Source organism: Pteropus vampyrus, unplaced genomic scaffold (genome assembly GCF_000151845.1).
Source record: "Pteropus vampyrus isolate Shadow unplaced genomic scaffold, Pvam_2.0 Scaffold15, whole genome shotgun sequence".
Lineage (NCBI taxonomy): Eukaryota > Metazoa > Chordata > Mammalia > Chiroptera > Pteropodidae > Pteropus > Pteropus vampyrus.
This window is the reverse complement of record NW_011888796.1, coordinates 865,621-879,391: the sequence shown is the minus strand read 5'-3', so window position 1 is coordinate 879,391 and position 13,771 is coordinate 865,621. Positions and strand designations below refer to the sequence as shown.

Below are 13,771 nucleotides of genomic sequence, written 5' to 3'. Positions count from 1 at the left end.
TTTATGTTATATAAATTTTACCTCAATTAAGAAAAGAATTTTTTCAGAGATACATATTAAAGTATTTACAGAGGAAACGTGTTATGTGGAAATTGATTCAAAATAATTTGGAAAAGAGATCACAGAGTAATAAATAAGATTGTCTAGGAGTTAATTATTGGCGCTTGGTGATAGCTATAGCTGAGTTCATTTTACTATTCTACCTTAATACATGTGTGAAACTTCTTTAACCATAAAAAGTTTTTTAAAAAGAAAAAAAAATTGGGGTTTACAATAAGAAAGTCTACTTGATTTAGAGATTTGATATCACCTTCTTATGAATAACAAGACTTGGGAGTATTAAAGATGGATACGAACTGATCCATGCTTCCAGAACTCCCATTCATTCAGCAGACATTCCCCAGATGCTCTGGTCTGAAGCTAAGTCTTTTGTTATAAAAGGTACATTTGTGCCTCGTGAGAAGGAATGGGCACAGAGAAACTCTGGCCTAAAGCCCAAAGACCCTGGGTCCAAATGAACACAGAAGCAAATTCGACAAGGACCTCTGAATAACCACGGTTTCCATCTTGCAATATAAGCAGTTGCTAAATCACCTGGGTATCTGTTTTAAAAAATGGCAGATTCACAGATCCAAACCCAGATTAACAATTCAACCTCTGGGTCTGAGCACCAGAAAGGAGCACTTTAACAAGCTCCCCATGTGATTTTGATGCCCTCTAAATTTTGCAAATCATTTGGTTAGGATACCAGAGCCCTGGTGAATTCCAGTGGACAAAGCTGATTGCAGAGCTCCACCTTGTGGTCTAAAAGCTAGAAAGCGAATCTCTGGTTCCCCAACAGAACACTGACAGGCTTTCAAAGTCCAGCAAGAGCTCTTACAACCTCCTCTAAGGGTTTATTCCTCAGAGACATTTTGATTTATGTCATTACACTTGAGGAATTAATAGGTCCAGAAATCACTACAGATAGGAAGCTAGTTTTTGAAATAGAGATTATTTTGGGGTGAGAAAACCACTGTGCTTTCATTCAATACAAAGTATATTAGGCACTAGAGATTAAAGATGAATAAAACACAGCTTTGTCCTTAAAAATCCACAGAAAAACATGGCAAGTAATAGTACATATTAGGACAAGTGTCTCCTTTCTTTTTTTAAAAATTATTTATTATTTTTTATGCCTACATAACCTGGTCTTCCTAGGTGGTCTCCCATCCAAGTACTAACCAGGCCCAACCCTGCTTGGCTTCCGAGATCAGACATCGGGCTTGTTCAGGGTGGCATGGCCGTAGACCATGGACCGTGGGCTCTCCTGGGGTGCAAACCCAGGACCTTCTGCGTGTAAAGCAGACATGCTAACCACTACACTATGGAACCACATCTGGGTGCCTCCTTTCTGAGAAGTAATTCCTGGGCACTGGAAAGGAAATCAAGGACATAATACTGATCTAGCTGGATGTAGGGCACAGTCATATTAAAGATAACTAATGATAGCAAAAGCATTGACTGAGACATGAAATATGAATGCCACAGACCATAAGTACTTTAGAGAGGCTCTAAATAGAGCAATCCCTTCCTCTAGAAGTAAGAGAAAGCTTCATTCATTCAACACATACCTTATATCAAAATTGCTAGGTGCTGGGGACATAGTAAGTTAAGTAAAGGAAACTTTAAGAATACGAAACAGGGAGATCTAACAAGGATGTTTTCCCTGATGGGCTACCATTTGATCTTGGACCTTAAGGGCTAACTAAGACATAAATAGGTAAAGAAAAATTAAGATAAAAGGAGAGATTTTCCTTTGTCTGTTTGTATGTGTAAGAGGAAGATATGTCTGTTTGTATGTGTAAGAGGAAAACAGGGGAAGAAGGAACACTGGCACCAGAGAAGGGGCAGACTGCTTGCCTAAAGAATTTTATTTTATCCAGTAAAATAGGTCATACAGTCATTCCAAAAAACGTTTTTCTTGTAGCATCCCACATAACAGGTTCTGGGAATATGGCCATGAACAAAAATATTGAGAAGCCACTAAAGCTCCTGGGTAGGGTAATGGCAAATGTGATGTTTAAGGATATGTGCTATATGCCAGAAGCAAGAGGCAAGTTAAGAAGCCAATGCACTACCTACCTACCTTATGGAAAGAGTGATATGGATCACTCTGAAACAGGACAGAGGCTTTAAGAACTGAAAATAGTGGTCAGGCACTAAACACAGAGAGCAAGACTGGTTATAGCAGAGGGATGAAGAGACAGAAGACAAATGGGATGCTAGAATTTCCACTAGGATGACTGTAAGAGTGGTGGGGACATTTATAAGAATAAAGTTAAGAAAGGAATACTGTTTGAGGGAGAAAACAAGCTTTTATTACAGGTTTCAGTGGGTGGAACACTTCCCTGAGTATTGTACATGTACGCATAGATAGTAAAGATGAGTGAGTGGGAGAAGAAAGGAGTGGCTGACCATTAGGCATGTCCCCTGATTAGAGCTAATCATTCTGACAACTAAACTGCAAATGATCCCCAGCTATTCTCTTGCAGTTTTCTATAATACCATCTAAATTTCTGGGTCCTCCTGACTCCTCTCTCCCTCTTTTGTCCCTTCAAGCTGCTCCTTAAAGAGCAAGTGATAGTGCTACAACAACTGAAATCGTAGGGAAGAAGGTAAATATTCATTTGAAGGTAATAGTAACCTTGGATTCTTTTTTTAAAATGTACTTTAAGATATTTTATAGTACTTCAAAGTACTTTAATGTATTTTATAGTAAAGCACATTAATTCTAAGCAGATAGCTCAATAAATACACTCATGAAACTACCATACAGATAAAGATATAGAACCCCAGAAGTTTCCCTCATGCCTTCCTAAGTCAATACCCCTTGTAGAGGTAGCCACTATCCTAACTTCGACAAACTGTCTGTCCCTTAACAGCATTCAAGTGGAATCATATACTCTTTTGTAGCTGGCTTCTTTCACTGAACATTATGGCTATGAGATTCATTCATGTCAATGTGTTTTCTACAGTTCATTCTTTTTTATAGTCTGTGTAATATTCTATTGTATGGCTATTCTGCTTATTCATTCTCCTTTTATGGGCATTTGGGTTGTTTCAAGCTTTGAGCTTTTATGAATAAAGCAACTATGAATATTCTTATACATGTCTTAGGTGGAAACATGTCCTCTTAGCTATACCACCTAAGAGTGAGACTACTGAGTCATGGAGTCGTATGTTTAGCTTTAGTCAATACTGACAAATAGTTTTCCCAAGTGGTTGTTATCAATTTACACTCACCTAAAATGCATGAGTTTCAGTTGCTCCACAACCTTGTCAACATTTGGTACTATCAGTCTCTGTAATTGTAACTGTTCAGGGTGTATAGTGATAATTCATTGTGGTTTTAATTTGCACTTCCCTCATGAGTAATGAAGCTGAGTACATCTCAAAAGCTTATTGGCTATTTGGATACTCTTCTTTTGTGAAATGCCTATTCCATATTTCTGCTCATTTTTAAAATTGAATTTTGTATCTTTTACTTACTGATTTTTATGTCTTTATTCTGGAATGAATTCTTGCTCAATACATGTAATGTAAATAATTTTTTCCCCAGATTATGGTTTGTTCTTTGGCTCATCTTTTCACTTAATGAATGGTGTCTTTGATGAACAAAAGTTCTCAATTTGAATGAAATCTAATTTAGATTTTTTTCCTTTCATACATAGTGCTTTTTGGGTCCTGTTTAAAAAATTTAATAAATCTTTGTCTATCCTAATAGTCTTGCATTCTGAGAGAGAGGAGGCCAAGGTCCAGAGAGCCTCATTCTTTAAAGTTTCAAAAAACATCAGAGCTTTTTCCGGCATCTGAAGCTGCATCCCAGGCTCTGTTTTCTGTATAATAGTATGAGCAACCTTCAAACGCAATGTGGCAAAGATTGTCTGGGTTGTTTAGAAAGCAAAGAGTTACACTTTTTTTTTTTTTTTTCCCGGTATCCACTGAAAGTTTATTTCTTGAGGGTTTTATTCCAAACAATCATTTAAAAACCAAGTAACACACACCTGGAAGGTAGAAGGGTTGGGAACTTCACCTTCCTCCTACTCACTGTGGACAGCAGTGGGGAAAAAGGGACGGAGCAGGAGAGGTGGCTAAAATGAGACAGCAGCAGCAGCAATAGGGGCGAAGACATCACAGAGCCAGGGGCCTCCTCTCTCTGGCCCTGGCTAGAGCTCCTATGGATTGCAGTGGGGGGTGAGTAGAACCCGCCCCAGGTCCTCCCACTTCCCTTCCCCATTCAGATAGCCTCCTTGGGCACTCAACCCATTTATTCTGAGGCACACGGAGAGGAGGAAGTGGGGAGAGGAGGAGGCAGGGAGGTGGCACTAATGAAGGCAGAGGTAAGGCATAGGTGAGGCCCTGGCTTGGCAGCCCCTGGACACTCCATCCCTACGCTCACTCCTGGGAGAGATAAGAAAGCCACATCATCACGCAGCATTTGGGGAGATGAGGTGGAGCAAGGAGTTACACTTAATTTAGCCTCTATAGAAACAAGATTGGCCCTGTAGAACAGACATTTAACCTAGAGGCCCCCAAAGCCAGGCAAGGTCCTAAGAGTAATTTCTTTCTGATAGTATAAATTTGCATTCACTGCCCATTTCAGATGTGTCATTCATGCAACACTTAAGAGCATCCTCTTATAAGGCAAGTCTTTACAGGAATTCCTGGCTTGCCCTAGTTTTATTATTGAGTGGGAAAGAACCATTCTCTTTATTATCCTTGTCAAAGCAAGACACTGTTACCTGTCACAGAACTAAGAGTTCCTGACAGCAACTAAAGATATGAGAAGAGAAGAGAGGTGGTAAGTGAGTAGACAGCAAAATAGGCAATGAAAAGGGTGAGACAAGGAGAGTTCACAGCGGGGGAAACTTCACTTTTCCTAAACGCTCTAGACGTTAGATGATCTCAGGTCTGAAAACTGTTCAGAGACCACTGCAACAGTCCAAGCAAGATATAACTGGGATGTTAACAGTGACAAAGGAGAAGATGATTGTGAGGACATCAGCAGAAATAATCTAAATGAAATAAGTAAAACCTTGTCCAAACATGCAATGTACACTTGTATATGTGAAGTCTTCTCTTATCCAGTCTCGTTCAAGCTCCCCACCCTATGACCCACTCATTAGCACTAAAATCCCTAAAGCAGACCCTTCAAACTCCAGTGACTACAGGGCCAGGCAAGTAATGTAAATGAGGGAAGCACAGTGGGATTAAGACACCAAAGAGTGGTAGGATCCTTAACACGTCCCTTTAAAGGTTTAAAGAATTCATGACTCAGCTTCAGCTGACTGTTGCCATATAATAAAGTTCCAATGATATTGGATCTTTTGATTTTTTTCAAGAAATGTTAGAAACTGATTTTTCTGTACAACTTTCCCAACACTATTACATCATATAGGCTAAGGGTCCACAACCCCTGGGCTGCGGACCAGTACCAGTCCGTGGCCTGTTAGGAACCAGGCCACACAGCTGGAGGTGAGCGGCAGGCAAGCAAGGGAAGCTTCATCTGTCTTTGCAGCCTCTCACCAGCGCTAGCATCATCACCTCAGCTGCACCTCAGATCATCAGGCATTAGACCCTCGTAGGAGCACCGGTCTCTGGTGCCGGAAAGGTTGAGGACCACCAATACAGGCCAAATGAAACATCTCTATGGGTTAAATATGGCCTATGAGCAACAAGTTTACAATCTCTATTCTAAAGCTTTTTAACAAAATAAATAGCAATGCAAGTTTCTAGGGTTAGAAGAACAAGAAACTAGGAAAGCCAGCATATAGACAGGGGCTGGGCCAGAAAACAGTGAAAAGGGGTTTAACTTTTATAGGCAGAAAGTCTAAAGGACTCAGACTTCAGAACTAGACAGGTCTGTAGTAGAAAAATCTGAGACAAATTCTAACAAAGTTCTAATGCAAGGAGGCACAGATGAACTAGAATGCACAGGGACTCTAACTGATTAAAAAAGGGGGTATCTCTCTCACACACACACAGATGTTAATTTATCTCTCTGTGTCTTGATTTCTTTATCATTAAAACAGGAATAGGACTATCATAAAGATTAAATAAGGAATTATTCATACAATTGTTATCTCTAGCAAGTAATGCTTAACAAATGTTAGCTATTATTTATTATTATGAGGCACTGAGAGGTAAAGTAACTTGCTCAAGATCACATGGCTATTAAAGTGTACTGCCTGGATTTCCACCCAGGATGTATGGCTTCAGATCTTACACTCTAAACCATCAAGCTCTGCTTCCCCTTGCCCTGCTGGGCTAGTTCTGTACAATAAGAAAATCAGATCAAATGATAACTAAAGTTCCTTCTAGAGCTGACATTTTACCAGCCAGCCCTCTCGAGCCAAGAATGCATTCACATGCCCAAGCTAGTCACTTATTAGCCTGCCTAAGGAACCATAATAAGCTCTAAATCTATAATCTTCAGAACATCAAGTGACTTATCCTCTTAGAGGTCAAGGGTCTTTATGAGAACCTCGTACATGCTCTCTCTCTGTCCCTAGAAAAAAAAAAATTCCACGTGTGCTCATTCAGATACATAAGCACACACAACTTAACCTACAATTATCAAGGATTCACAAATTCCCTAAAATCTTTCCCTTGACTTTAAGTATCCCTGAAATAGACCTATCCAGTTCCAGGCTTGTCCTCCTAGGGGATTCAGAATTGCCTCGAGATCTGGGTTGGATTTTCTAGGCAGCTGTGTTTAGGCGACAAATCATCTATTCCAACTCAGCATAATTAATCCTGCATGGAAAAGACAAAGGGCCCTCTCTTCCTCCCCAACACCAACTGTACTGAGAGAATTCAAACAAAAATCTGAAATTTAATTACAAAACACCCGTGGATGAAGAACTGGACTCCATGAATATTTCATGCCCCTTTTCTGCTTCATATCCATAAAACCATACAGAACCTCAGAAAAGTTGAAAGAAACAGGTAAAAACATCCTACTCTCCACGGCATTATGCTCTTTTATAACACACAAATCAGACAAGATTGCCAGTTAGCTTTATTAGATGACTTTTCTCTCATGTGGACTTTGAAAATGATAAATTACCAAAGAAACCATATAACCTTACCCATAAATGAAGAAGTAATCAAAAAGAGAAAGTAATATTTTTCCCCATAAGATTAGCAACAGTTTAAGTGTTGGTGAGGTTCTGGAGAAACATGTGGTCTCATGCACAGTTGGTGGGTCTGTAAATCGGTGCAGTCTTTGGTGATGGCAGGACAATTTAACAATTTTTATCAAAAATGTAAAGACATATAACCTATGGTGCAGCAATTCCCTACAGATATTTTTGCAAAGGTAGGCGGAGATAGATGTGCAACCAAGTTCAATGCAGCATTGTTTATTATGGCCCAAACTGATAACAAGAAATCCTGGTTGTTGGGTACATCATATAAATGGAATATCATGCAGCCATTAAAAGAATGTGCTAGATCTGTATGTGTTGATATGAATAAAGCTCCAATACATATTATTAATTGAAAAAAGAAGTTGAGAACAGTAGGTATTATTACATGGATCATTTAGTATAAATTTTTTAAGGGATAAACATACATGCTGTTATATGCATTAAATTATGTTCTGGAAAGATACATAAGAAACTGTTCACTGCGGTTTTTACTTTTGGAGAGAGTAACAAGAGATCAGGAAGGAAAAGAATCACATTAATATACAAACGTTTAAAAAACATAAAAGTAGGAGAGATAATGTGAAGATGAGCTTTTTTTTCTTTTCATTACACTCCTTAGAATTTTTAAAAAAGAAGCCATATGTCGTGAAGAGACAAGTGGAAAGGAGAGGAGGGCCCAAATATAACACATAATAGGAAACTGCTGGGAGAAAATCAGGAGCAGAATTAAAACCCCCCTCTTCTCTCAAGACACTCACTATGACATCATGAACTACTCAAGCTATCCGCTGAGGATGAATAGCTCAGGGCTCCACTCCAGTTGCCACCTATTCATTACAATTATAAGTATGGGACATAGTAGATTGAGAGAAGGCTGACGTAATTAGTCCAAATCCTGCCTTTTGTAGTATGGATAAGGCAGAACAGTTGTTCCTAAGTCTGAAGTGGCAGAGAATGCTACAGCTGAACACAAGACAAAGGCAGAGAACAAGCTTCCTAAGGCACAATGGGGGTCCTGACACCACGCATTTCAGCAAAGTAGAAAAGCAAGAGGCAGATATACATGCAACAGAAAGGACAGGAAAAATCTCTGCTGCCTTATGGAGCCTCAGGAAACCCTGCTCAACACCAGGGATGCCCCTCTGGGCTATACAGATCTGCTGCAATGGTTCCAACCCCCTCTGATTGGCCCATGGAGAGAATTAGCTAGGACTAAAAACCACCAAGGAAGATAATCCTCTGTACTTACTTGCCTCTTTCATCTGAGGCCCAGGAAATAAACCATAACCTCACTTTCCATGATATTCTTCTGCAATACTGCTTGACAAAGTAGGAGGTTACCTCCGTGTAGAATCTCCAGAGGAGCTAGTAATGCATGTTAAGTCTTACATAAAGCAAGGCCAGCTTTATGTACAGGTGCTATAAAAGGTGTCCCTCCCCCATGAGATTTAAGGAACAGGATAAAAAGCCTCCCACTTGCCCAAATCCACATATTTCCTTTATTAATGCCTAAAATTCCCGTTAGTGATTCATACCATTAGTTCAGGACTGTCTTAAGTGTACTCTTTTAATAATGCAAACGGACGAAGAAACGTATTACATCCCTAACACTGTAGTCAGTGCAATGAATCTTAACCTTTATTGTTTTAGTTGCTGGTCCTTTTGAAAAACTGAAAAAAAGCAAACAAACTCTCTTCTCAGAAAAATGCACTTAGATAAATACGAGTATAATTTCCATGCAGTTACGGGGGTTCATAGTTCTTCCAAAGCCCATCAAGGGAACACCTCCAGCCTAAGGTTAAGAATCCCTGGTTCAGTGGGCATGAGTTTGACATATCCCCTCACTCCTACTATCCCCTAACAAATCTCCCAGGTATCTGGGGAAGCCTGGCCTGAACACAGAAGACAGTACTGAAGAGACGCTTTCCCTACTTCATGTATTTGCTTAGAATTAATCTTGTCTTGAGTCCAGGCTCTTCTTTAGCAAGGAGTATGGGTTTCTCACTCTGCCTCTCCCTTGGGAACAGGGCTTCCCTGGCTTCAGAGACACCAGCACATATTAGGAGACGTCCAATTGAGATCAACTGCCAAACAAGTTCTCACAACCCTTGTTGGCTAATCACATTACCTGGGAGTGGAGGCAGGGAAAAGTTTTAACATCTTACCTCTGAGGTTTTCGAATATCCCAGAGTCCCACTCCTTCCTTTGAATTGGCTGTAGCCAATAATCTGGGCTCCACAGGGTTAAACATGACACTATGAAAGGCTGATGGATAGTTTGCCAGGCAGAAGGGTTCTGTGGAAAGAGAAATTTCAATCAGTCCATTTTGGGCACCTTTGGGCCAGTGGCAGGCAGATAAGCAGGAATGTAAATGCGAGTAATAGCACACCCTTTAATAACCACCCTGATGGGCCAGAACTCCAATTTGGTCACCCTTACTCACAAGGTCCCCACAAGTCCTATCACACACTTTCTGCACACAGCAGCTTAAACATATACAAATTTTAAGTTGTAATACTCAGAAATATATATAGCACCTATTCAGATCCTGTGACAAAACAGACATGGTCACTGTAAATGGGTAAGCTATTTTACAGTTAAATGCCACCACATGACCTGAAAAAATTCATCCAATTACCGGTAGGGTTATTATACCTTAATCTAAATTCATTAGCTTTAGAAATTAAAAGTTTTAAAACTATACAAAGATTTAATGAAAACAAAGCAAATCAATGAGAAAAATGAAGACAAGTAAAAACAATAGTGCAGTTTTCCCTTCTGGTCATATTGCTCCCTAAGTTGGAAAGAAAATGGTGTCCATCTAGAATTTTATGATTTCATTCCCAGTCTTGTAATACTAAAAGAAAAGTGTGGGGTTGGGGCACCCAATACTTGAACTTCTTGCATCCAGCCAGCTCCTAATTAACTTTACCTAGAAATCCTGCAGTCCTTTGCATATATTAGCTGGCTCCAGGTGAGGAAAAATTACTCGCTACCTGGGAGGACATACTCCTGTGGAAGTTGTTTAGAAGCAGCAGACAGAAAACATTCCCCAGTCTATAACTTCCATATGTGATACTTCACAGGCCTCTATGGGGTGGAGCGTAGGGAAATCAGTCATATCAGCCAGCAGGTAGTTCAGACAAAGGAGAATTTCACCTCCCAAGCACATGGTAACCCAACCACAGCTGCTGCTTGCAGTTACTTTATCTGCCTGACCCTAAGAACAAGCTTTTCTTATAGCATGAACCTCAGTAATGAGTACAACCCAGCATGTTAAATGTTCAATATAGTAAAAAAGGCCTGGATCCTGCCAGACAAGGCAGGCAGGAAAGTAACTCTATATACACAGTTATAATCATGACAAAGATGTACCAAAGGTGGGGGATGGGGTGGCACTAAGGGTAGTGCTGGAGGAAAGAGCCTTTGAAGACAGGCAGAGTTACAGAGAGAAATCTCTTTGCAGGAAATGAGCTGAAAGGATGAACTTCCGGAAGAACTTAAGAGAAATTCAACAAAACAATTCATTTTACACTTCAGAGACTCAAAGAGCACATTTGGAAGAGGAACTCACCCAGATAAGAACTCATCCCCATAAATGGAGTATATTTACCATCATTTTAAGTTTCTATACACAGTTAAGGTGAGGTTCTGTGGTTCTTTCAGCAAAATAACAAATCTAAAATTAGGATACAAGAAAATGCATAACACTCCCTTTCTGTAAATAACCAAGAATGTGAGAATGTTAGAAGCACGCATAGAGCTGGCCCTTGCTTGCTACCCTCCACAGTGAGGCACCGCATCTTTTGTTCCTTGGGGCCACTAAGCACCAAGATACGATGGTATTTACTACAGGTATAGGGTTTGTGGAGATTCCCTGGTGGCTGGAGAGGACTGGCAAGGGGCTTCACTTCTGACTTAAGGGCAGGGTGGGACCTCCAGAGACACACATATATGCCCCCATGTGAAAGTTTCCTCTCCCTTTACATCACTCCCATCCAGGCTACTCAGGTCATAAATTGGATCTGCAATGAACCTGATATCAAACTCTTCAATACAATCCAATATCCTTTTGCACAGCGACCCTACCTCCATGGGGAGACTCCCGGATGTCCCAGATGAGAACTCGGCCATCATCTGAGGAGCTGGCAAAAATGTTGTCATTCACTGGGCTCACTGACAAGCCATATACTGCATCTTCATGAGCAAACACATCCAAGGTCTCACTGCTGGGAGACAGAAAGCAGAGAGAGGCACACAGGCACATACACACTAACAGTGCAGTCCCAGCCCTCTAGTTCCCAGGGTGGAATTCCCTTTCATTTCCAGGACAAAGTCAACCTAGCTAAACCCAAAGGATATTATATTTCCTTTTAAAGTAGACATTTGACTTTCAGGTGAAAAAATAAAAGTACCACTGAAGAGACTTTTTACAGATTTCATATTAAATTTGCTTTTTGCATTAAGTGAATATATTTAAAATGACTCAACAGATGAGTTTCGTGTTGTCACTACAGAATGCATCTGCTTGTGTACAGATTTTAGGGTGGTACTTGATTTCCAAAAAGCAAGGGAAAGCTTTAAAGTAGCCAGGTCTGATGCTAGCTGCGTAGAAGAAGGATCTTTTGACAGACCGGCACTCTATGTAAGAGCTGTGAGGTCAGGCTGCCTAAGTTCAGATCCTAGCACCACCTGACCTTAGGTTTTCTCATATGTAATTGAGATCATAACAGTATTGCCTCATAAAATTATTGTGAGGGTTAAATTAACATATGCAAAGCACTTAAAATGGTGTCTGGCACATAAATATTAGCTGTTATTATTATTACTATAAAATAGTTTCCTTCTCTTCCAACTCTCTCTTTAAATTTTCACCTAAAAACTATAATTGCAAACCAATTTTACAAATCTTTTTTTTAATCGAAATTTTATTTCTAAACTATTAAAAGAATCTTATTCAGAAAAGAATGGCTGGTTTCACGTTTTCTTCAAAAAAAAAAAAAACAAAAACTTTTTAGTCTAAAGAGACATTCGCCTCTCTTCATATGAAAAATAGAGTTATCACCTTCAAATACTAACAATCTATTTACCTTTCAACATCATGGAGAATAACTTGCTCATCATTTCCTATAAGGGAAAAAAGTAGACATTTGATCATTCCTGCAAAGTCATCCCTGTCCATATTACAATTTAGTATTTTAAGGTTTCCAGGGAAAATTCAATATGAACAAAGCCAATATTAATACAAATTAGAAGTGTTAGGAAAAAGATTTATAAAAATAATATAGGGCATTCTTTTAGAGAATTTTAAAAGTAAAATAGCAACTAGGTATAATATAATAACAGTTCCCAAAATGTATTGTCCAGTAGATTTAAAAAAAAAAACTGTGGTCATTAAGGAAAAGAGTAAATGACCAAGGGTTAAATCAATTCAAGCCTAATTTTTAATTCATTTATTTTTTAAGCAAAACACTCATTAACTGTGAGACCTGGAATAATATCTGTAACCTTTCTATGCTCACAGTTTTATTGTGAGGATAAGGGCACATTTGTAAAAGCATTCAGAATAGGGCTGAGCACTTAACAAGCCCCCAATAAATGTTTGCTACCATTCACATCCTCATCATCTCTTACAGAATTAAAATTTGATGACTGGGTAATTCTAAATGATGGGAAAGTTTTTATTCACAATTTCTGTCTCTTTCATTTTTCCTTATCCCATCGAGAAATCTAAAATTATTACATTCATGATATGTATAGTCCTGCCTTCAAATAGTTTATTTAGCCAAAAGTAACCTAAATATGAAAAGAGAGTAAAAAAATCCTCACTCTATGCTGAAAGCATTTAACTAGAAAGTAAAAGTAGCAATGGCCCACGTCATCTTAAATCCCTGGCTGTAAACTCTATTGTGGGTACATACCAAGTAAATCAAACCCATGCTAATGTCTTCTGGGTAACAGGCACATCCAAGGTGCTGGGGATACGAGAATAAGATTCTGCGCAGCCCCTGAGGAACTCACAGTCCAACTGCACAGACAACTAATAGCAACAGGACTGTTTATCTTGTCGTAGCAGTATGCTTAAAATGGGGACACAGATAAAGGAGCAATTATTTCATTTCCTTCATGAGCAGGGTGAAAGTAGAAGGCAGAAGGGGAGAATGTTTTTATGAGGAAGGAGACATGTGAACAGAAACTCAAATAACTCAAACTCTTACCAACGAAAGACTTAGGGGAAGTGGTGGGGACTTGACAATTAATCATGACTCATGGAGGAACAGCATAAGCAAAAGGCACAAGGGCACCTAAGATGGCAAGTGGTTTAGTGGGCTAGAGTACAAGATGCAGGGAGAGGGAGATGAGCCCAGAGAGGCAGACTGGGGTTTAGACTTTATCCTGTGGACATCGTAGGGTCAAATGTTCACATGGTTAAAACTTTATTTTTAAAAGAAAACTTGCATAAGCAATGAATTAGAAGGAGTAGAGACTGGTTGCAGAAATGACAGAAGGACATTGCAATAGTCCAGGGCCAAAGATGAGGACCTGAATCAGGGCAGTGCATATAGAAAGGGAACAGA

General features: G+C 39.5%; 1 protein-coding gene and 1 pseudogene across 3 annotated transcripts in view; both read right to left on the bottom strand.

Annotated features, from left to right (window-relative positions):
* DCAF5 (DDB1 and CUL4 associated factor 5) overlaps positions 1-13,771 on the bottom strand; it is a 90,164-nt gene that overhangs the window by 50,734 nt on the left and 25,659 nt on the right. For 2 of the 3 annotated variants that reach the window (XM_011383762.2, XM_011383772.2), the window contains exons 3-5: positions 12,284-12,320; positions 11,283-11,422; positions 9,359-9,488 (exon numbers count right to left, since the gene is read on the bottom strand). In XM_011383762.2, the coding sequence (XP_011382064.1) occupies positions 9,359-9,488; positions 11,283-11,422; positions 12,284-12,320 (307 nt within the window). The remainder of the gene's footprint in view (positions 1-9,358; positions 9,489-11,282; positions 11,423-12,283; positions 12,321-13,771) is intronic. The other variant, XM_023526861.1, reaches the window with a different exon arrangement.
* On the bottom strand, positions 1,176-1,291 carry LOC111735874 (annotated as a pseudogene).